At 32.1% G+C, this 23,833-nt stretch overlaps 2 protein-coding genes across 6 annotated transcripts; one reads left to right on the forward strand and one right to left on the reverse strand.

Annotated features, from left to right (window-relative positions):
- The first annotated feature begins 6,999 nt into the window (after nucleotides 1–6,999).
- Lnk (SH2B adapter-like protein Lnk) lies at nucleotides 7,000–15,875 on the forward strand. 3 transcript variants are annotated; one of them, XM_088205594.1, is made up of 6 exons: nucleotides 7,000–8,075; nucleotides 10,866–11,224; nucleotides 11,291–11,585; nucleotides 11,655–11,839; nucleotides 12,755–12,940; nucleotides 14,558–15,875. In XM_088205594.1, exons 1-6 carry the CDS (start codon nucleotides 7,769–7,771, stop codon nucleotides 14,717–14,719), a joined length of 1,494 nt encoding a protein of 497 aa, XP_088061720.1. In that variant the 5' UTR covers nucleotides 7,000–7,768; the 3' UTR covers nucleotides 14,720–15,875. The 3 variants fall into 3 exon arrangements, with proteins under 3 accessions (XP_088061720.1, XP_088061721.1, XP_088061722.1); XM_088205595.1 differs by having other exon boundaries at nucleotides 10,887–11,224; XM_088205596.1 differs by lacking the exon at nucleotides 14,558–15,875 and having other exon boundaries at nucleotides 12,755–13,096.
- A 1,554-nt stretch (nucleotides 15,876–17,429) lies between these two features.
- On the reverse strand, nucleotides 17,430–22,082 carry Alg9 (alpha-1,2-mannosyltransferase Alg9). 3 transcript variants are annotated; one of them, XM_088205593.1, is made up of 9 exons: nucleotides 21,944–22,082; nucleotides 21,706–21,872; nucleotides 21,450–21,642; nucleotides 21,183–21,382; nucleotides 20,839–21,116; nucleotides 20,615–20,769; nucleotides 18,934–20,538; nucleotides 18,109–18,613; nucleotides 17,430–18,041 (listed from the first exon to the last, which is right to left on the reverse strand). In XM_088205593.1, exons 8-9 carry the CDS (start codon nucleotides 18,293–18,295, stop codon nucleotides 17,746–17,748), a joined length of 483 nt encoding a protein of 160 aa, XP_088061719.1. In that variant the 5' UTR covers nucleotides 18,296–18,613; nucleotides 18,934–20,538; nucleotides 20,615–20,769; nucleotides 20,839–21,116; nucleotides 21,183–21,382; nucleotides 21,450–21,642; nucleotides 21,706–21,872; nucleotides 21,944–22,082; the 3' UTR covers nucleotides 17,430–17,745. The 3 variants fall into 2 exon arrangements, 2 of the variants coding, with proteins under 2 accessions (XP_088061718.1, XP_088061719.1); XM_088205592.1 differs by having other exon boundaries at nucleotides 18,109–18,339; nucleotides 20,312–20,538.
- Nucleotides 22,083–23,833: the final 1,751 nt, after the last annotated feature.

The raw sequence follows: 23,833 nt of genomic DNA on the forward strand, positions 1-23,833 counted from the left end.
AAAATTAATTTATGAACTTATTACTTCATTAATCAGGGACGTCATTTCAGTATTTTCCAGCGAGGGGAAAAAATCACTGCAATGGCGCCCACACGATTTTATTACCTTTGCCGTGAATTTTTGACTTCTGAGAAGTATACGTTTGAGAAAGAATAAAGATCGTATATATTTAAGATTGTCGAGCCATCAACTATTTATTTTTACATCTCAAACGGAGAGCAAATATGTTTTTTTTTAATAATAGTGGATATTTAAATATACATTTGCTTAGTTATGATTGAAGAATTCGTTGTTAACATTTAATTAAAAAATGAATAATAATCTTGAATAACAAATTTTAGATAAATATATTTCATCTCATTAAAATGATTTATTAATATTTTTGATTTATAAAGCTACACCATAACACTATTTATCATATTTTTCGGATTTATTTAAAACATTAATTCTATTTACGTATGTATGTACATATATTTTTTACTTCCACGACTAACGTTGTATAAGACGAGGCGACAAAAGCTTTGTGTAGACATATAATTTTAGCTCGTCGATAAAAAAAACAATACAAATCAAAAAGGTTGGAGACGACTGGATTGCAGCCAAAAGGGGGTTCCATATCATGTCATTAGCAGCTCGTTTGTAGTCGAAAATGTGTAGAGAACACGTGGAACCAGAGCCAGAGGACCGCACCCACAGAAAAACGTGCTACACATTTTCAGATAACAAACATTGTAGCCGATCGGATACGTAAACTGGATGGAACTTAAAATAATATTTACAGTATAAGAAAAATACACTATAATAAATATTAAAAATGATCTTAAATAATCATTTGCAAAGTTGAAATGTTCATATATATGAATATTGTCACATATTCATTTTTGTATTTATTAAGAAATTTCTTAAAATCATATGTATGATGAAAACATATAAACATTTTAAGTTTGTTACAGAGATTCAGAAGAAAAGACGCAGATGTTAAAAATCGTAAGTGTGCGCCATTACGAAACGCCCATTTCGGCAAATTTATACCGCTAACACGCCGGCTAGAAAAATAAATAGACAAGAGATTCCTTATTCCATTATACGAACTGTATACATACAAAAGAAACACTTTTAGTTTCTTATGCATATACACACCAATGTGCCATGCAAGATTGCTCATGTGATGACACATTCATAATTTGTTTGCTTTCAATATCAAAACAAACGCCATGAGCCATATTGTTCCCTTTTCGCATTTTTTTCTATCAAAACTATACGTAAATTGTATTAATATCCAATGTCTATATAGAAACATTATTGAAAAGTATAAAAATAAATAGAAAAAAATAACAAAAATACTTTTTTTACGGAATAGACTATAACCTTTCAATGATGACTTTTCCTCAAACGTGTGGAAAATGTTAATTGTCTCTCAAAATGTCGCCGTTTATTTATACTAATCAAGTGTTCTTGTTATGTTTTTTTCTCACAAAACATTGATCGACTTCAAATCATATTTGTACAGCGAAACCTCGGTTTACAAGCACAATTCGTTCCATTCGTTAAGTATATAAGTTACAAAATCCAAAAATATTCATATAAAAAATATTAATACAGAATAAAATTACATTATTTATTTATTTGCAAATTATGTATATCAGAATCACTTCATAAAGAACCTTGATCTTAATGAACTCGAATTGCTGCAGTAAGTCATCCTTAAAGTTAGGAGGATGAGCATTAATTAAAAAATATTGCATTTATTATTTATATAACATATAACAAATAAAATTTAAAAATTTAGATGAAATGTAAAAAATCAGATAAAATATAAATTTTATAAAATTTATACTATTTATAAAAATGTAAATGTATATAAAATTAAGATGATTAAAATTAAAAAAATTACTTCAAAATTTATTACAACGGCGCGGCGGCTAAAATATTGTTTGTTACTATTATAAATTTACTAGTTTTAAAATATTCGTAGAATAACGGATAAATCGCATATTAAACTTATGTAATTTTTATAAAGTTGTATCTAATAAAGATTTAATTTTAGTCATAATATATAAATTTTAAGTCCACAGACAATATTAAATTTTGTGATGAAAAAGCAAAGTAAGATTGCAAAGAAATATTTCAGAACCACTCATGTTTTGCTTTTGTCTGTGAACGTGGGATAATTTTAATATATGAATTTGCTTATCATAAAAACATACGAAAGGGCTCACCCGTTCCAATATATAGTTGACAGCAAGAATGTGTTTCTACTATGAGTCAAAAGAGTAACAGAGTGCCGATAATTATCGATTATAAACTTGAAAGCATCATACAATTTTATAATCATGAATCGCCTAATTTTACAAGCAGATTTATTTCTTTTCATATTTTCAACAGTGGAAAATAAATATTTTATGTAAGTTCTAAATCGATAATATACATGAATTACTTAATAAAATAATTTATTCTGTGTAATTGATATCAAAATTGCATTGGAGTATTAAAAAATCTCTTGCTATCCATCAACCGATGGATAATAAGCGATCAATACTCTAACGATCATATATCATTGACGGTAAATAATAACAATGGACTTACTACTGTTTTTTGTGTACCACCGTCCCCCGAGTATGTCATGTGTATTTTAAGCAAATTCTCGTTATACGGTAAATGTTTGAGAATGCCGACGGAATGTGTTATAAGACTTACATTCAAACATATGAATAATCACCATTAAATTAAAAATTGAATGAACGATGCTGTATCAACAAATGACTACCATATTACATTGATTATAAGAGGCACACTTGTTTTTAAACACCAATAATAATAATAATAAATATACAATGCCAATAAAAAGCAGCATACTATTTATGTACTTTAGTCAGTAATATTGTTTACAATTTGTCTGAATTATATATAATGATTTATGACCGTGATATTCAGTGACTAAGCAAAATAAAGTTTTTACATCGTATTTGTAATCTTTGTCAGAAATAAAGTAAAAAGATTATAAAATTGAATTGCAAAGAATAAGAGATTTTTAATTTTTAGTTGATTTATATCTTAGCTCACTAATCTAATTTAAATATAACATGAGTCCCTGCCAGATGCCTGAAAATATGTATGCTTTCTTGGAAGCTTTTAATAGAAGAAAAATTGCCATTTCAATGGCAAAGAAATATTTGCGATCATTTCAACTACTCTAATATATCAAATACTATAAGATAAATATATTTTCTTATTTCTCAAAATTTATCGCGAATTCTCGAGAAAATTCAGAAGTGAAAATGAAAATTCTCATTTCGCGACAAATGAAAAATAACGAGAAACCTGAATACTTTAGTCTAATAATATATTAATTAGATAAAAACAAAGATTTCAGCTCTGCCATAAAACATCCAGATTAGTCAATGTATCAAGTGAGAATAGGGTCGTTGATCTCCTCCCCATATAAACCGTAATACTGCCATAGAAAAATCACTTCAACTTCTACTTTCGTTTGGAGCTTTCTATGACACTAAGTGATACATTTCAATGTCCAGTTAACGCAGCCGCTTCCACTTTAATTGTCAGTATATTCCAGTCATCCAATCACATTGTATTTTGTGACATGTCTGGTTATTAAAACGTCTTAAAATACTAATTTTCTAATCATAGATAACATATTAAATATGGATCTAAATGTATCAAGTATTGTATATGTATTTACTATGTGCTTTTAATGACAATAATATTTTTATTTTACTTTATAAAAATAAAACTAGTGGCTGAAATGTTAAGATCACTCATATATAATTAGCTTATAGTTATAGCTTCAACATTTGAATTCAGTTTAAACTATTCAACATCAAGTTCAATATTCAGTTTAACTTGAGCATGCCGCTTTTCTTAGAAGTTGAAAGACAAAGAATGCCGCTTGTTTGTATTAGCGTAGTCTAAATAAATGGCGTCTTAACTCGTGAGTGTATTTAATACAATTAATATCATCCTTATGATTTCAAGCCGAGCGACGTAAGATTTACGACATTCGTCAAAACTTACCTATTCAAACATTCAACTTTCGATCATCTACCAAAGTAACGAAACAGTCAATATTATCCAAATTGTAAACTCAGCAACAAAGTACGTCGAAATAAATTTAGAAATTACAGTGATTGTTTTGTTGAGTTTGTTTTGCTTTAGTTTACGAGCGTCGTTTTACCGTACTAAAACTACCGTACAATGTACCCTTCTTTGATTTAACTTTTAACTGCGTCGTTAAAATCAACCAATCGAAGTCGGATTGTTTCTAAAGGCGTTGGTAAAAAAACCCTTTGAGCGAATGCTTTTTATGACTGTTGCTACCACACAAAATCGCAAAGTATTTTGGAACGCATTTTATGATCCTGTGTGCCGCGGAATAGGGTGGTTATTTTTCGGTTTATCCTTGGAATGTTTGAGTCAATATGGTCTCTTAAATTACTTTGTACCAAAAAATTTCTGACTGACAAAAATAAATCAATTTTCTATATAATTATACGACACACATTTGCACATAGAAAACTAAATATTCGATAAAGAAAATAAGATTACGGTATTATTTTCACTATGATAAAGAATGTAGCATAAAAACGCGTACATTAACAATATTTAAAATTGATTTTGAAATAATATTTTAAAGACAAACTATGCGATGTCGAGTGCACCATGTGGTTTCTGTCAGGTAAGTGGTTAAGGTGACATGCAGCCATACAACGTTTATATTTTATCTTTTAAGCTATTCTTTATCTTGACACGGTAATGTAGAGGATAAATCATGGGTGGATATTGTTGTTTAAAAGTAAAGAAAAATCTGCGTGAATTTGTCGAGTGAGTGTGTAAAACGGTACACTGGCGCAGGATGTTCACGGTTAACGGCCCGGCTTGAACAGCATCACTTCCTCCACGAGGAGATGTCGACTATCTCCAAGATGGTGACAGACACACGGCTGCAAGGAAACGTGCATCGTTAAGCTTGTCATCGGTATATTTTCCACTGTTTCGACGCGTAGAGTACCTCGAAAAAGGATGTAAGAATTATTTATTAAAATAATACATATATACAATAAGTACATATAATATCCAGCATCACATGGAGATAAATAAAATTAGGTTTAAATAAAAAAATATGTACATATATTTGTTATAGAAATTTCTTTCAACGAGTTTTTCGATTATAAGTTCATAACTTTACTATAGTGTTATCATTGTCGTTAGCTGATTTAAGTAGATCTTATGATTTAACTTCAGATCTTTAGATCTTAACTTCAAAGGCATGAAATATACCATTTATATTGAATGTTTTCCTAAGAAAAACGTTAGACTAAAGAGTAAGATATATACGAAAAGGTTTTTTTAAAGAATTGAAACTATTTTTAATGAAACTATTTTTTTTAAAAACACACTTGCTCCATAGTTCATCTGCACTTAGATATTACACTGTTTAAACATATGATAGCTATTCTTGCCGCTATTAATACGGACTTCTGATATATTGATCAAAGTATATTCAAATCGAATTTTGCTCTATAAGAAGGCGCAAAAACAATTATCATTTCTCAGAAGTCTAAAATTCACGTCAAAAGCAATAAAATCGTGTTGCCGTCGTCGCAGTGCGAACGCTCGGTATCGAGCGTTATTTTATATACTAGTGGACAAAAACTACAATTTTCTAAAGTAAGTTTTATAATAATGTTGATTATTATTAGTACACATTTTTCAAGTATTAATGTGCAACTTCAATAGGGAACACAACTTATCATCATTGCATTAAAAAACTTTAAATATTTAAAATCTTCGCTGCTAAATGTTATGTCTGCAATTCGTTCCTTCGACGATTGACAAGAGCGCCATATATAATATGTTCCCTTTTATGCGTTGAAATGGCTAAAAATATTTTACTATACATACAACATGGAAATGTTTATTTTTTAAAGTAGATCAGTGTAAAAAGACATTTACAATTATTATCTGAGTAGATAAATAATATCTATGATTATAGTTTATTTCGAAACATCAGTACATACTGTTTTGTAAAATTGAATGCGAAAAAATCGGTAGGCCCTGATTTCATTCCAATTAGCATGCTTAAATAAATTCAGCATCTTATCTCCCATCCGCAGTTATTTATTTTCAACCGTTTAATGAAAGCTCATACTTTCCCTTGTGTACACAAAATTACGAAAGTGACTCACGTACTGAAAAAAATGAAAACGAATATATGATGTCACCGGTGTCGATTTTATCAGTAGCAATTAAAGTATTCTTCAAACCATATATGATTGATCAACAGCGTGATTTTCAACAGCAACGACATCTGCTCTGCTTTTCCGAATTTGTGACGAAAATATCGATATATGCCAACAGGTAGATGTCATCTAGACTGGTTTTTGATAAATTTTGTCATGGCTTAATTATTAAAAAAAAAATGGATAGATTTGGATTTCCATAAAATGTTTATTTTTTAATTATAGAAAACTGTTTTATCGACATCGTTGAGTTGAGATCGTTTCTTAATAATGTAATTACTTGAATTATTTGAAATTTTAATTGGTCCATAAATATTTCAGGATATTTGTCTTTTAGCATTGAGTACTTATTTAAAATGTCTGCAGCTGACATTTTAACAATTTTATTAATTGTTTGCATTCCAATAAAACATTAATTTATTTGCTATAAAATCTTATCATGTTATAAAATGTTTCTTTTGCTCTTCGTTTTGAAATTGATAATCGGAACTCAGCTCATCAAAATGTTTGATTATTTTTTGCCTTTTCGTTTTGAAATCACTATTCAGCCACCACTTCTTTGACAAGTATTTCACTTCACATTTTATTTCTTCATATGAACTTCTCATAAAATTTATATTGTTTTTAATACGATTTAATACGTCTGTCGCTTCGTTCATTTCGTTTCTGTTAAGTGTTTGATGCAAAATTTATTTCATTAATCACTTTGTGTAAAAGAACTCAAATAAATACAAAATTAAATGTAGTCGTCGATTTTTTATTCTTAATGTTTCTTCTCTCTCTCTTCTCTTTTTGTGTATTTGAAATTAATTTTAATCAGTACTTTAATATCATTACATCGTTATTTTACTGCTAATATAGACTACTACTACTAGATCGGTAATTTACAAAAAGGGATTAAAGCAGGTGATGTGAGATGACTCACCGGTTTTGAATTTAAATATATACATAATCAATAAAAAATATAACACGAGTGTAGTAAGACTTGACACAAGACTGTATTTAAATTTTCTGTTTTGTATAAATGTATTGTCTTGGGTTATTAATTAATAACCGCAAAACGTTGGAGCACCTAAAAACTAACATCCGCCAAGTTATAGAAATTTACGAAAAAGTTTTCCATAATTTATGAAAAAAAATTGAGAAATTGAAGTTGAATTATTTTTTATATACATATTTGCGAATCGTATTTTGCTAGGTATTTTGTCCGTTCCAAATTGATATTGGAATGTTCTAAATAAATTTGAATATAATTGTTAAGAGTAAACACAATTCCCCTTTTTAAATTAGAATTCGCGTACGCGCATTAGTAAAGTCGCGTGCGTGCGGATGCTCGCGAACGCAGTATAGTTTGTCGCAAATGTGCGGGGATCGCGAGCGCCGCGTGTGTGCGTTGTGTGCGTCGTTTCGGGGGCGCCGGGCGATGGGCGTCGGGGCGCCGGCGACGAGTCGCCATTGAGAGGCGCAGGAGGAGGGCGGCGGGGGGCGGCGGCGGCTGTTGGGGGCGCGGCATGGCGTCCGACGACGGCGAGGGGGCGGACGCAGACGGCTGGACGGAGCTGGCCGAGCGCGCGGCCAAGGAGGCGGCGCGCCAGGGAGCTCACTGGGCGCAGCGACGAGGGCTGGGGCCCTCCGACCGCCAGGCGCTCGCGGCCCCCTTCATCGCGCGCTTCGTCGAGCGCTTCGAGGCCGAGTTCTGCCACCAGTCCTCCGCCGGCGCCGACAACGCCGACAGCGACTGTTCCGAGGAGAACGACTCTCCCCAGCCGCAGCGCAAACACTTCTTCAGACGGCTCTCGTTCAAGGGTCTCCGCAGGGGTGCGTTTCCGTTTCACTTTTAGTTTCGACGACCGCGACCGGGACCGGGGGGAGGTGATCGTATGCACCGTATTATTCCTCTTTTGGCCAAAATCACAAACTAAAAACATTTCAGTCCAGATTCGAGCTAAATTGCTCTTAATTGCTACTACAATAATTTCAAATTTGTCTTTTTGATTTTCACTAAAAATATTTTCTTCACGAAAGATGTCAGTCAACTGATTAGGTAACTACTGGAAAAACTTACCCCTAAATAAACACAATAAAAATCCTAGAATTCCAGCAAGCGATAATGGAAGTATCTTACTTTATACGGTTTCGAAAAGTGAAGCGTTTTTTTTGCACACGTTTATATAACTGAAGAAATAATGTATTAACATTATTTTTATAACAAAAAACTTTAATTTGATTTAATGTTAATGATTTATATAGAAAATAATAGTAAAAAATTAAAGAGTACGAAATAAATGAACATCACAAAAAATAATATGTAAAATAAATTATTAAAACAAATTGTTCATTGAAAAGTATTTTTTAATTTTTCTTTCTATTGTTAACTGTTTGATTTCCATATTAAAAGTTTTTTTCATTGCACTGCACATTTGTCAGTCGATGTAAGAATCTTTTCGTATTTAGTAAGCAAAAATATTTTCTGTTTCGAAAAAATACTAATTCATATCTTTAAAACCGTCTTGCTTCTGTATGAAGAAGTAAACGTTTGTAATCTGCGTCCATAAATGAACAAAGTTGGCTGAAAATTCGCCTTTTCATCAGTCTCGTTTTAATTAAATTGTCTTTATGACAATTACTTCTCGGTGCAAGAAACAGTGATTAAATATTTCGCTAATATCCATCATAGATACTGCTCCGTTTGTACAAATATTGATACGTGATAATTTTAACGTATTCAAATATAGTTGCAAAGGGCATGTTAACAAATTCACCTACAACTGCTTTTTCTTCTAAATCTTTAAATTTCCCTTTTTGCACAAGAGGCAACTAAAATGAGAGATTCTGCTATTGTGTGACTTTAATTTTAATGCTACTAACTCACAAAATTTTCAAGTATTCTTTATTTTTTGCTGAGACATTTTTATGTTCAGTTAAAAAATTAACTTTCTTTCTGTAAATCAAAATTTTAAGTATTCTTCGTCGTGCAAACGATTGAGATTTCTTCAATTCTATTAATAACATTGTCATCGTTGATATCAAAATGAGATTTCTTTATGATACAATTATCCGTTACTGATAATTTGATTTAACACTTGGCTAAATTTATTTAATTAAAAAATCTAATGGATAATAAACACTACACGATTATCTGTGCTGTTCAGGAGAGATTGTACATTTTCGTTAAATATTGGGCGCATTCGCACTTGCTTTTTAATGTGTGATTAACGTGCTGATTGAAACTCGCGACGAGTTTTATGGTGTCCGATTGACTTCAGCAATGTATAATATATCCTCAAATAAAAGTACTATTTGTTATTGCTTCAAAAAATACCATCTTCGCCGGCTAGTCAGTCGACAATTTTAGAGAGTGGTTTTTTTTAAATGTAATTAGATATTGAGATTTATATTATTTTCACAAAAAAACAAAATCGATATTACATTTCATAAATGAAGTCGCTACACTGAAAAAACTGGATATCACTTGAGTAGTAGAATCAACCAAATAGGATTACTCATTTATGTAATACTGAGTACTGCACACATATTTTTAAATGCAACATCAAAAAAAGTAAAAAGCGTCTTTAAATATGGCAATAAATTTAATGGTCAGAATTTAAATCAACTTTGGGTCAGATTAAAATCAAATGTCAGTCAAAATTTTATTAACAATCTGGTCATAATTATATTATTCAAGGTCAGAATAAAAATCAAATGGTTACAATAAATAAAGACGATTATGTGAATTAAAAAATATTAATATTAATGAACAATAAATTATTTATTTTAGAAATATCTTACAATATCTCGCTCGCACCAAAACTGTAAGACAGGTTAGATACGAGCAAGCGAGCATTAGTCAGAACATTGAACACCCCATGAATAACTCAACGAATCTGCTACAAATCTATTTAATTGTATGTAGGACGCGAAGGTATTCAATTCGACGAACAAAGTGGGAATAACGACAAAACAGTAGCCGAGAGCACGCTTGGCTTGTTGTGTTGATATATGACAATGTTGCGAGCCCAACCAAACAAGTTGACCCAAAAATTGATAATGATAATGATCGACCAGTTGTACCAATCGTCAACGTTACAGCACTAAAATAACACTATTGCCAACAAAAAAATCTGTCAAAATAGTTCTTACCATTTAATATAAATTCTAACCATTCCAATTTAAATTCTGATCAATTAATATAAATTCTGACCATCTAATATTTATTCTGACCTTTTAATATAAATTCTGATCACAACCATATTTAAGTTCATACCCTAAAAATACGAGCCTTTAAATATATCTTTATAATAAGAGTTTATAAATAATCCAAGGCATATAACTATCTTATAATTCCTTGCAAATGCTTTATAAAAAAAGTAAAATACCAGTAAATCGAGATGGATCGTCATTATTTTCCTATTCTTGGACGTGCTGATAATTTTTTATGATATCTTATTTACATAGATAATAATAATTATTTACTTATGCTAGCTCACACTATACAGCAAAATAGATCACTTTTTGATACTTTGATTCACCATCACCGGTTATCGCCCTCCGCTCGATCGTCGCCTCGTTGTTCATTTCCGAGTCAACGTTCTCTAATGTACATATTAGATTTTATATCGTTGCTTTCAGGCAAAGGCTTGTTCCACAAACAGCACTCAGACGAAGTGGAGCTATCGGGCCGCGCGGGTCGACAGGCCAAAACCAAGCTCGCCAAAATAGTCGTCGAGTGCCGAAAGGAGGGCCTCGTAAACTACATAACGCCCGAAGGACTAGAACAGCCAGGACCGCCCAAATGGGAAAAATGTCGACTGGCGCTCGTAAAAACGGTCGGAGGATACATGCTCGAGTTTTATTCGCCACCCAAATCGCCCAAACCGAAGAGTGGCGTGTTTTGCTTTCTCATCACGGAAGCGAGGGAAACTAGGATGGTGGAAATGCCCGACCATGATAACACGTTCGTTTTGAAAGTACGATAGCTGTTTCTGCTATATATAAAAATATTATGGATCGCATCTCATTTTTGTATTTTTTAGGCTGACAACAACATGGAATACGTGATCCAGGCGCACGATGCTGAAGACATGAAATCGTGGTTGGCAACTGTGAGATATTGCATGAGAAGTCCGCCGACTACCCAACCCCCGCCCGGCGTCTTGGCGTCGACGCCTCTGCCGGCGGAGACGGCTCAGCCGCCCGCCGGCGAGCCGGGCGCCACTGCCGATACGGCGCCTTCCGCTCCGGACTTACCGCCCAGACGCGACTGCGCCGGCAGCAGTAATAATTTTCAAGTGTGCAATGATACGGCAGCCGAAGAGTCAGCCGAATCGGGTTATTATCATCCTCCTGGTCGCTTTATATAGTAGTGAATATCTTCTTTTACTGATTTTGTTTGCACAGTGGCGGGCGACACCGAACACGACTTGGCGGTGCAGCTTCGAAACTGGCCGTGGTTTCACGGAACGTTAGCGAGGTCGGAAGCGGCAGTTAACGTTCTCTTGGGTGGCACCGACGGTCATGGAGTGTATCTCGTGAGACAGAGCGAAACTAGACGTGGGGAGTTCGTTCTCACCTTCAATTTCCACGTACGTATACAGAAAAATTAATGTTCAAGACGTGAAAACTGGTTAAAGTTAATATATTTTGTTTATATGGTTTCTATTAACAAAAATAGCATTCGTTTTGCTTTAAAATATATATATGTTGATTATATATTTGCATCTAATGATATAAATACATATTGTTTTAACAGCTCTTTCTGATAAATACATTTTTTACATTGGGCGGTTTTTGATAAGCTTTTTTGTTTTTCCGGCTTCAGTATATGCTAACTCTTCAGTAGAAGTTCATCGCATAAAGTCCGCAATTTCAACGCAGAGAATCGTGGAATTTGTCATAACTATAATCACCGCTATATTCAGGAAATAAAACTAGTTCACTCTCATATTCGACTTATTAAAGCTCATTTTACCATTTTGGTACCCTTAGATATTTTAATAGATGTCCAATACCTAAAAATTTGTCGCAAAAACTCATAAGTGCTTAAAAAATATCACTCACATGCTATAAGTTGAACAAAAAGTTGAAGTTGGTTAAAAACTCATTGAAACCTCAAAAACAAAAACATTTTAAATATAAAAATAAATAGGTAATTTTGAAGAGCCAATATATCGGCTTGAGTATTTTTGGTGATTCTATGAAAGCCAATATATTGGCTCAAAAGTTAAGTTAACAAAAAGTATTAAGCTATCATAAGAAGTATCACTCACTGGTGAACTATTAAAAACCATATTTATGTCCTCAATTTTTTTTTTAATATTTAAAAATTATCAAAATATAGGTTTTATTTTATAAAAATAGTGTCTTGACTTTTAGAGCACTTGTGTTCTTGATTTTTAGAATTCAATATTATTTGTTTGAGAACTTGACTTTGATCTGTTCTTCCGTCTAAATCTTAAGTAATTTAAAAATACTTCAAATCATTTCGTTAATGTTTACAGGGTAGAGCGAAACATCTCCGATTGACGCTAAACGACAACGGCCAGTGTAGGGTCCAACATTTATGGTTTCCGAACATATACGATATGCTGGAACATTTTAGACAAAATCCTATACCTTTGGAGAGCGGCGGTAGCGCCGACGTGACCCTAAAGGAATATGTCATCAACAATCCTCAACACAGACAAGTGAGAACTACATAGTTTCTACTATCTGTGTATATATACATATATATTTATATACAATATATATTTATATAAACGTGTAGCTGATATTTTAATATATTTTAGCTTTAGACGGTACCTGTGAATCGTTTATATATTTTTGCTTACGTTATTTTTAATATCTTGTCGTTGTTAATTGAGTTTTTATTTTATACTGTAGTTTTTAAACCTCGAATGAACGTTTCCGCTGAAACCGAACCAGTGTCGGTTTTAATAGACAATGTTGCTTGAATTCTATTAGATATTATGATTTTGTCGCTTTCACTCTCTGTCTTCCGACTGTTTTTTATTATTATTATTTATTTTGATATGTTTAGGTTAATGTCCTTGATTTTGTGCCTTATATACTTTAACGGATGGCGTCGTTTGATAAAGTGTAATATTGTAATGTTAAATTGACGTACAATTTATGAATCGACGTCATTCGAATTGAATTGTTTTTAAATGTATTTTGTGTATTTTCTTCGTATGAAGTGTATAAAGGAATTATGATACAATAACTGACATTTTATATATTATTGACGATGATATATTTTATTTATAAAAATTATATTTGATTTGTAAATATTTTTTTAAAATACGATTTCACTATACACTTCATGTAAATAATATATTTTTTCTTAATTGATTAAATATTGTATTGATCATATGTGACATTTATTAATTCGCAAACCGAATGTTGTTTTTATCAATGTTTCTCAAAAATTCAGTTTTATTTATTTCAATATTGTTTGAATTTGCTTTAATAGTTATGCTTATGTATTTTTTATATATATAATATTGGCATTTATATGAATTAAAAATTAGGGTGTTTGTAAGAATGTGTGCTTTTTAGCGTGTATCTGGCAATTGAATGATCTCTACTAGTCACAAAATAACAGTGCCTTTTAACTAAGTTTCGATATTACAAACTTTCACATTTGCACTCGAATTATACTCTGTGTGGTTGTAGCTCTAGTTTTCCTATTACTGTGTTCATTTTCTTTTATATGTGCGTATCAAAATATAATTATTAAATATATAGTAAGATTCATAGGTGTATTATATACGTAGTAATAATGCATTTAGTAATTTTTATATTTAGGTAATTTCATTCCGAAATGATTTTTGTTCCCTAAAAGAGTGCAATTGTGGTCGATGAATCAGTAATACGATTCCATTAATCATTAATCTGCCTAATCTGTATAAAAATAAACATAAATATTCTTTGGCAAAAGGAAAGAGAGTTTGTGAAATGTGGTTTTATGTTTTATGTGATCAGCTTTACATATATATGTATAAAAATATATACATATATATATATTTCACTATTGTGAAATAATTTGTTCTGTTAATATAAGGTTTAATGAAAATTAGCACCTTTTTTATTTCTTATTCCTTTTTATTTTAATTTACCAAACCTCCTCTTTGCATAATACGACGATTGAAGAGAATAAAACATTAACACGTCGACTGCACGAATAACTTAAGGTTCGCTTTGTTCTTTTTTTTAATAACCTTAACTCTGGTGTGGGTTTGTATGAATCGTTAATGTTTATGCTTATTTCTTGTTAGCAATACTATTGAAAGTCGTTGTTTCAGCTGGGCGCGACGCACGCATCAGACGTTCGATTGCGAAGATCCGATCTTGAGGCCATGTGGATCGCCACAAACGCAAGCGCCGGTTCTGAGACTACTCCGGACGATGAGGAGAATCCGAATGCGCCCACCCGAGCCATCGATAATCAATATAGCTTCGTTTGAACGCCTGCCATTCCTACACGCTATTTATTTTCAATATTAGTTGTCCTATAGGTTCTTTCCACTTACATTCTGCTCGTGGAACGGTTCTTACGCTGTAGATATGTGAGGTGAAGAGAAACTGGAAGAGTATTTTTGAATTTTGAAAGCATTTTTATGACTAGCTGTTTCGATATGGACATCCACTAGAAGAGTGAGTGAGAATTTGTAATGCTTAATTTCGATCCTTAGGGAACCGTCCTCGCTATTTTTTCACACAACCAATAACTCATTTTTTTACAGTAGCAGTAACCATTATCACTTCTCATGGCTCACCCATTTACTTTCTGTATCCAAAATATGCAAAAATTATTTATAACAATGTTTGAAAAAGGCATTTTGCAAAAGTAGATAGAACTTACTCGACAAACTAATGCTACATTTTAGCATTTATACTATTGTTTCACTAATTATATTTTTAGTTCTATAATTTTTTTGTGAAACAACCAAATAGTGCAATTATAATTTGTTTTTATTTAATCTATTGCTACCAATGACGACTCGTGATGAGATGCTATAGTTATTTTCTTAAAAATAACGTTTAACTCGGTGGTTGATATGTAAATAGTCTGATTTTTTAAAGAACATAGCTATGCAGCACTCTAATGAGCTTCATTGTGTAACAATTTGTTGACTAAGTACAGTAGTCCCCGGTTACAAATTCAAAGATAACTGTCGACTACGTAAGGCACTATTGTACTGCTATCAAATATGACATGATTTTTCCGACTGATAAATTTAGCAAATATTATTAGATATTATTATTATGATTGTCCGGTTTTATATATTTTAAAAACAATAATTTAGGCATATTAGGTTGCATAAAACGTAAACAAGCTTTACTCTCACTAGATTGTTTTTATCATATATTATAGCTTAATTGATCATATGTACAAATTATACAAGACTTATCGTAACCTAATATGTCAAAAAATTAGATTTATCATCATGAGACAGTGCTCTTCAAAGATTATGATATTAAGTATATCGACTTTTATTTTTCAATTATAAACAAAATTAAACAATTATTTATACATTCCGTGGTCGTAATACTACGCGTTATATTATATGTGTGTATATTTGCCGCTACGTTATCGAAGCTCTCTTTAATTGCCAAAAATATTTATATTAATTATATTTTTATATTTGTATTTTTTATACAGCGAATAGTAAAAAATATATATTTATTTTTAATTTATAAATCGAAATAATAGTCTCTTAATGATGAATTAAATATGATTTTATTAATTTTAAACTAATACAATATTTAAATTTGTACATATTATTTGCAGACTGATGTGTAGTAGTGTTCATTTACGTTATATATTTAATTGATAATTTTCAGTGAGTTTAGCATTCGATATAAAAATGTGTAAATTGCTCAAAAAAAATATTATGATAATAGTACAGTCGACGTGTGTAAAAGAGTTAATAACTCGACGTGTACCTATAATAATCGAAGAAACCGCCTTCGGCTTGTCCAACGATAACGCAAAAGCGGACGAAAAACGGACTTTTATTTTTATACGTGAAATTAAAGCGCACATATTGAAAAAAGAAGATATATCATGGCCTTTGTTACATTGATAATTAATATGCCTATATAAGATCAATATTGAGTTTGTTAAAACCGTATATATGTATATACGTGTATAAATTGTTGCGTGTGTATTGAATTTTTTATATTATATAATATATATATATATACTATTTGTACGTATGTAAGTAATGTAATTCATTCTTATACATGATTATAAATGTATCAAATGATAAATGTAAATGCGTAGCATTCATACGAAAAAAAAACAATTAGTACTTAAGCCAAATTATATATACCAAGTATATTGTATATTGCGATTATTTAAATATACATATATATGTAAATTATTAATAAACAATTGCCAACAGATTGATTTGTTTTTGTATAGTATAAATAATTTATTTATATTTATTACAATTGTAAGTGCTTTTGTATGTATTATATATTACACATACATTATTTTTATAAAATTTCGTTTTAAAGATACAACCCTATATTTACGTGATGATCAATCGGTAAAAACATCATGTAAAAATTAAACCTATGACTAATGACTCGATTGCTTATGAATTATTACAAATTTCACGATACATAACAAACATTTATTCTATACGGAATGTAATTCTATCTAATTATAGTCACCTGTCGGATTTATATTATTTACCAATCAAAATGTGGGTTCAAGTCCACGTTCTGAAACAATTTCCTGAATCTTCCTAAACTCGAGTATAAATATAAACTGTCAATATGAAGCCATTCAATTTATAAATATTCATTAGTAAGAAAGATATATAACTTCTAGAATAAATGTATGTTTACTTTAGAATAAAATGCAAAGAAAACATTAAACATTATTGATCTCTGAAATACAATTTACAAAAAAATAGTTAATTACATCAGGTGAGTTAATTTTACCAAATATGAAATATATCTGAGAATAAAGCTAAATTGATACCAAACATAATTTTTTTGAAGACATTTGAAGTAGCGTTCAAATAAAAAATGTATCGATTCTAGATGTCACATATTGAGTTATGTATTCCAAGTCAAGCGTGTATATATATTTGATATTGTCGTCGCTTTCTTTTATAAATTTGGAAATATAATTTATATTCCAATATAGTGAAAGAACAATTCTCAGAAAATATTTTTTTATCAATGCGAAAAAGTAATGACAAGTGACAGCACCCTAAGAATAATCCGAATTAACAAGGCTCTACTATTTCATAAATTGCAATACAATTGATAGAGATCTTTTTTTGGTACACATACATACATTCAATGATATGAAAGTTACATATACGTATATCATAAACACACAACTCCAAATTAACTAAATAATAATATTATTTAGCTATTTAAATATATTTACAAAAGATACAAAACTTTTTGTACTAAAAACAATCAATGAGATTTTCACTGAAATCAATAAATTAACAACTCTCCTAAATTATGTGACTTTAAATTTTGTACTCCTCAAAAGCTGCAGCTCTCCATACACCACATTACTATCCGATAACAAGGGCACATAAAACGCTCTAAAGAATCTATTGGACCTGGCCGCGTCCAAGAACGCCAACGACTTCACCAATGTCCAATTTTCGACGTCTTCGGAATAACGCGGTTCGTGAGCGCTCGGCGATCCGATCGTCGAATCTACGAAGTAATGACAGTCAGCTATGTTCGTATATAGCCTAGGTTCTTCTCTGTTCATGTCGTTAAAATGATCCGGAGCTAGCATAGTGGCTGTATAAGATAAATAGGTTTGTCATATGTTGATAAATATTTATGATGTATTATTATTTAATCTTACCGTTATCGGCATTGTCAAAATATGCTGGGAGCATTCCGTCGAAATCGGACTTGACAAATCCAATACGATAACGACTATCCGGAAACAAGAAACTTGAAGGGAATCTGTGCCACTCTTTTCCATAACAGACGTTGATGGCTCCTGTTGTTGAAACTTCCTCTTCGGCGAGTCCTCTCAATATATCCATGGGCGCGTGATAATATTGATAAAGACCAATATTACGAGAGATTCCTTAAATATTCATACAAATACTTAAATATAGTATAGATAATATTTTCATGAATAGTGGGTTAGTTATTCTGCAAGATGTGAGGGAGTGCTATTTGATAAAATTAATGATTTAACTGCTTTAAGATATGCGCTTAATAAAAACATCACTAAAAAATCTGTAATGCGTATTTTGTATGCTATTAACATTTCTATTGCGTAATATCTGTAACTCATAAAAGTGTATTAAAAGTTCTTAACATAAGGAACAGCATTGTAAAAAATCACTTAATAAACGCTTATTTATCAAATTTAAAATACAATTTCGTAATGATCATTTTTTATATTCACAATGGTAAAATTAGTAAATGTCAAAATGTGGATCGCGTACCAATAAAATAAAAAAATAATTTATGTTTAGAATCACAAAAAAAAAACTATGTCCTACTTCAGTGACTCCCAACCGATGGTAAGCATAGGTCCAAGTATTAGCAGCAAACCGCATATTAGGGATTAATAAATACGTTTGAAGGCCGTAGGTAATAAAAAAGCAGGGTCGTATTTAGGGAAGAACAGGTGGGAGCATTTCCCCCTCCTTGAATTTGGCCAGAAAAATGCGTCATTTAATTAAATACTATGAATCTTAATGAAATCGAAATAATAAAAAAAAACTGAAACGACGTCCCTGATTCTAAATCAGAAATTCTCGTGTTATCCCTCAGAGAAAATCTAAAAAACAGTCTCGAATCTATCCCAAAAATATTTTTTTAAATATATTATTTCAGTGAAATCATATCAGAATACATTTTCACTGGTAGATATATATTTTAACCAGTAAAAATATAATTTATCTAGCAGGTGCTAGTAAAATTATATGATTTCAACTGTTCCATATGTAGTAATATATACATTTACATACTTATCATTATTTATTTACATGTGATGTATAAATGTTACAGTAAATGTGTATTTTTCAGTGAAGTTATATTTTCACTAGTGAAGTCCAAATATATTTTCACCAGTAGATATACATATATTTCTACTAACGAAAATATAATTTAACTGATAGGCGTTAGTGAAATTATATGCTGCTATGAAACTCAATTTGACAGTTGTGAAACGATCATTTGCTGTTCAAACCCAAACCTAACTTAATGAAGTTCTACAATTAATTATAGCTATAGAACTTTCATTAGGCCAAGTCAAAAATACGAACAAAGCAAACTCATTTCTCAGGAGAAAATAAGCAGAAGAAGTACAGACTAACATTGCATCTCGCATATTGCTCCATAGTTTGACTGCACTTGGATATTACACTATGTTTTAAAAATATGACAGCTAACTTTTTATACCCGTAAACCTAATGCTAACGTGTGATCATCATGCGTTCTTAAATTACTGTCCTGTGACTGGTCGGATGCCCTGAGGGATGGAATCGTAAGTACAAAGGGCGGTATTGCTTTTTTGTTTTCTCCAGGAACATCGAGATTATTATCTTACTACCTTTTTCCCTATAGTTATAGTTATATAGGTTTTATATATTATAATGCTCGCCTTGCTCTACATGTATCTTTTAATTTTATTTATTTATGAAATTATTATTGTTTAATTTACTATAAAAATTTGTTCTATTTGACTGGTGGCAGTACGAATCAGGCATGCAACTCAACGGTAGTTTAAGGGGCCGCTGGATTTTCAACATGCTTAAAAATTAAATCTTAGTATGACGATGCATAACTGACATTCCACCGAGTGCAGTTATGTAACTACACTCGGTGGATCATAGTCCATTGCAGCAGTGACTGAAATAACCCCACTACCAGATATGTCATGGATCGATACACAACATCGTCCATAATATTATAGTTCCACAAAATGGTTCATCAGTTAAGTTCAGAATTGAAAAAAGCAATGTAGTGTTGGCTGTCAGGCTGCGTATAAAAACCATGTCCTTTTTTATTGTTTACGTAAATAAATATTCAATAAATTTAAATACCTAGAGCGATAGATACGACCATGAAGAATATCATAACGTATCTTGTTTGAGAGACATAATGATATGCCGCCTGTTTCTTATCCACCGTTTCGAAGGCTTTCTTTTTGACGATGACGTTATTCAACATGGAATCCAAAGTCGGCTTGATACGGAACGCTAATTTTTGCAAACAATCGACGCTGATAGCTCCACACAAACAGATCATCGGATAAACAGGAAACAAAAATCTGTAATGAGAATATATATTAATCAAAATTTGATAAAATATACGCATAAATTTATATCATCGTCGATCAACTATACCGTTCTTCTTTATGCGGCTGCAGCATAAAAACTACAAGCCATGAGTATAAAGGCATCAAGCTCAACCAATACGGTTGACAAAAAGCTACACGAGGCTTTATATTGGGTATGTTCTCACAAATGAACAGCAAAAACGGACACACCAATGATAAGATCTACATTAAAAAAAGTAATTAATACATAAATATATATTGAATAATGGGTGACACATTCTAAATATTTACCCAGACAATGTTATAATTTAAAAAGCCGTTAACGAAATAGAAACTCCATGGCTCTGTTCCGTATAAGTCTGGACCGTGATCGGTGAAAATGTTGTATTTTATCAAGTTCCAAGGCGCTACGACTAGACGGCCGTAGTATTCGGAGTCGATGTAAGCCATTGGGGCGAGGATGAAAACCAAACTTATGAAGCACCATTTAAAAAAGTCGAGTGCTTGTTTACGCACGAATATGAGATCGATGGCGATGGGCAGCCCGAGCAGTCCAGCAAAAGGCCATCCTAAAGACAACGGCGATGAGTTTTATTTTCATAAGCTTGTAGACGAGATGATTTATTTGAATATACCTATCAAAGCGCTGAATGCCGTAAATACAATAGCGAGAGGATAATTTCGTTTCCACCAAGCGGCCAACGCAAAGGACGTCAACGTGGAGCACCAAGCGCTCGGCAGCATTGCCGCGCCGGCTATAAATCCTCCGGCGCTAGTCAAAGAAAACGCCAACCACATCCGTCCTATGTGCACTCCAAACTCCTGACAGATGGATCTAAAAAATAAAATATATTTTAACGATGGTCAGCTTTTCGCGTCAATCTAACGATCCTGATATTTACTTGTAAAAAAACAAATCGGCCGTCGCATTTGCCAATGCTAATAAGCACCGCGTCAGATATAGTAGTGCCGGTGGAGCTGTAGATGTGAGGGTAGCGACTAAGGCACTGGGACCCCCGACAACCCATAGAGATGCGTACGATCGCAACGCTGTCGCCGAACTATACTCCCAAGTTTGTAAGCCCCATCCGTATACTGAAATTGAAATTATTTAATTTTTTACAACCGATTTGAAATAAAAAAGTATTCGGTACATACCTAAATAGTGAATGGGCTCCCAGTAATTGAAGACCTCGTCGCAGTCGGTTATGTGGCACCAGATAGCCGAACAGAAACGAGCCGAGACGAGGGCTCTAAAAGCTGCCGCGCTTCCCGGGAAAGTGATGCCTTTGGAGTTGGTCGGGGCGTTCGTCACTATCACCTCTCTGAAACGTGTCGGTCGGAAAAGATGGACTTTCGCTCCAACTCGAAGCATAGCGATGACCGATAAGTATACCTGTCGGATGAATCCGATTGTGAGATTGGACGATGACGCGGGGGCCCCGCGCGGCGCCGCCCTCGGGCTCCACGCGCACCCCCTGCCGCCATATCGAAGTACGCCGGTGACCGGCAAACGTCACGCAAAATTCACTCCTAAGCCATTCCGTCGGCCATGAACTTACAAACAAGTTATCCTTTCTTATCTATGATAACTACCTATGACATATACCTACTAGATTTAACTATATATTCAATAAAATAATAACTATTGCTCATATGGCACTGGTCACAGGAAGATTGCTCACACGAAAATTGCTCACAAATTGATTGTTCATACGAATGTTGCTCACACGAAACATCACTCACACAGTTTAAGGAAAGGTAAGTTTTAGGAAAGTTATTCATTTAGAAAAAAATTATGAATGAAAATAAATATGACATAATGCTTGCATCTGGCAGAAATCGCACAGGCAAATTAAATTTAAATGAATTGTGGATATAGCCAGACAGATCTGATCATAGAGTAAATACATTCTTTACTCTATGGATCTGATCTTAGCGAATCGTATCCCAACGCTGCTAAAAAAAAGGCACTGGGATATAACAACGGATAATAATCAAATATCCTTTTATAAAGGAATCTTAAAAACCCTTTTTGAAAGGGAGTATTTTTTTATTCGGGGATTCCAAATTATAGATCCCGTTTCAACAATGCTACGAACTAAGGTGTCATAGAGGACGCGAATTATTAGCAGACAACCTTCTGGACAAACATCTGACTATAACTGGCGCACTTAGGAAAAATAAGAGGGAAATCCCTAAGAAGTTTTATTGTCGAAACAAAGGCTATTATATGGTACACTGTTTGGTTTTACAACTAACAAAACACTTGTATCTTATGTGCCCCAGTATAACAAAACATTATTGCTGCTATCGACTCAATTCCTTGATAATAAAATTAGCCAAACAAAAACAAAATTAAAAACAGATTATTTTGCACTATAATAAAACCATGGTGCCGTTGATGCAGGTGACAAAATGACCACCGAATACTCATGTGTAAGGTCAAGAAGACGAAGACGGTTTCGTTTTTCTTTTATTGAGATGATATATATATAGCAACACTAAATACGAATTTGTTATAAACTGAAAGGTATCTGGAATGGGAAAATAATAACAGAATTAAAATTAAATGTTCCGTTAGAGCAGTGGCGTTGCTAGGGTATGTGCTGCCCGGGGCGATCCTTAAAATTGCCCCCCCCCCCCATAAATATTTTAAAAGAAAATCTGACCTTCCTAAAAATCTATAACATAAGAAATCCAGAACAAACGGCCTCTTTTGCCTCACTTCCTAATTATGCTACATACCCTTCACATATTATTATATTATATATGCATATTATTTATTTTTGTATGTAATATTTGTTTTTTTATTTAAACAAGGTACAATAAAAATAAAAAATGATACAATAAAAATAAAAATAAAAAACAATACAATAAAAAATGTAACAAAATAACGAATTGTCAAATATCATTATAATTAATTTTAAATAATACAATAAAATGCAATATATCAAATAGTTTAAAACATGACAAAAATAACATATCATTACAGAGTAAAAAAAAAACACAAAAAAATATTAATTATAGAATTAGCTTAAAAGTTATGTATTATAATAAAAATATACTAAAGTATTTGTAATTTATACCTAAATAAACAAAACTAGAAATTACAAATACATGTGTATAATTTTTGTAATAATAATCATGATGTATTTCTACCGTTATCGGTCAAATAATAAATTAAAATAATTCACAATTAATTAATTTTACAAAAAACTTAATATACAATTTATAAAATATGCCGCCCTTAAGGAAGTGCTGCCAGGGGCAGACCGCCCCTCTC

The sequence above is a fragment of the Plectrocnemia conspersa genome, unplaced genomic scaffold (assembly GCF_051122295.1).
Source record: "Plectrocnemia conspersa isolate PC_06_02 unplaced genomic scaffold, ASM5112229v1 ptg000002l, whole genome shotgun sequence".
NCBI lineage: Eukaryota > Metazoa > Arthropoda > Insecta > Trichoptera > Polycentropodidae > Plectrocnemia > Plectrocnemia conspersa.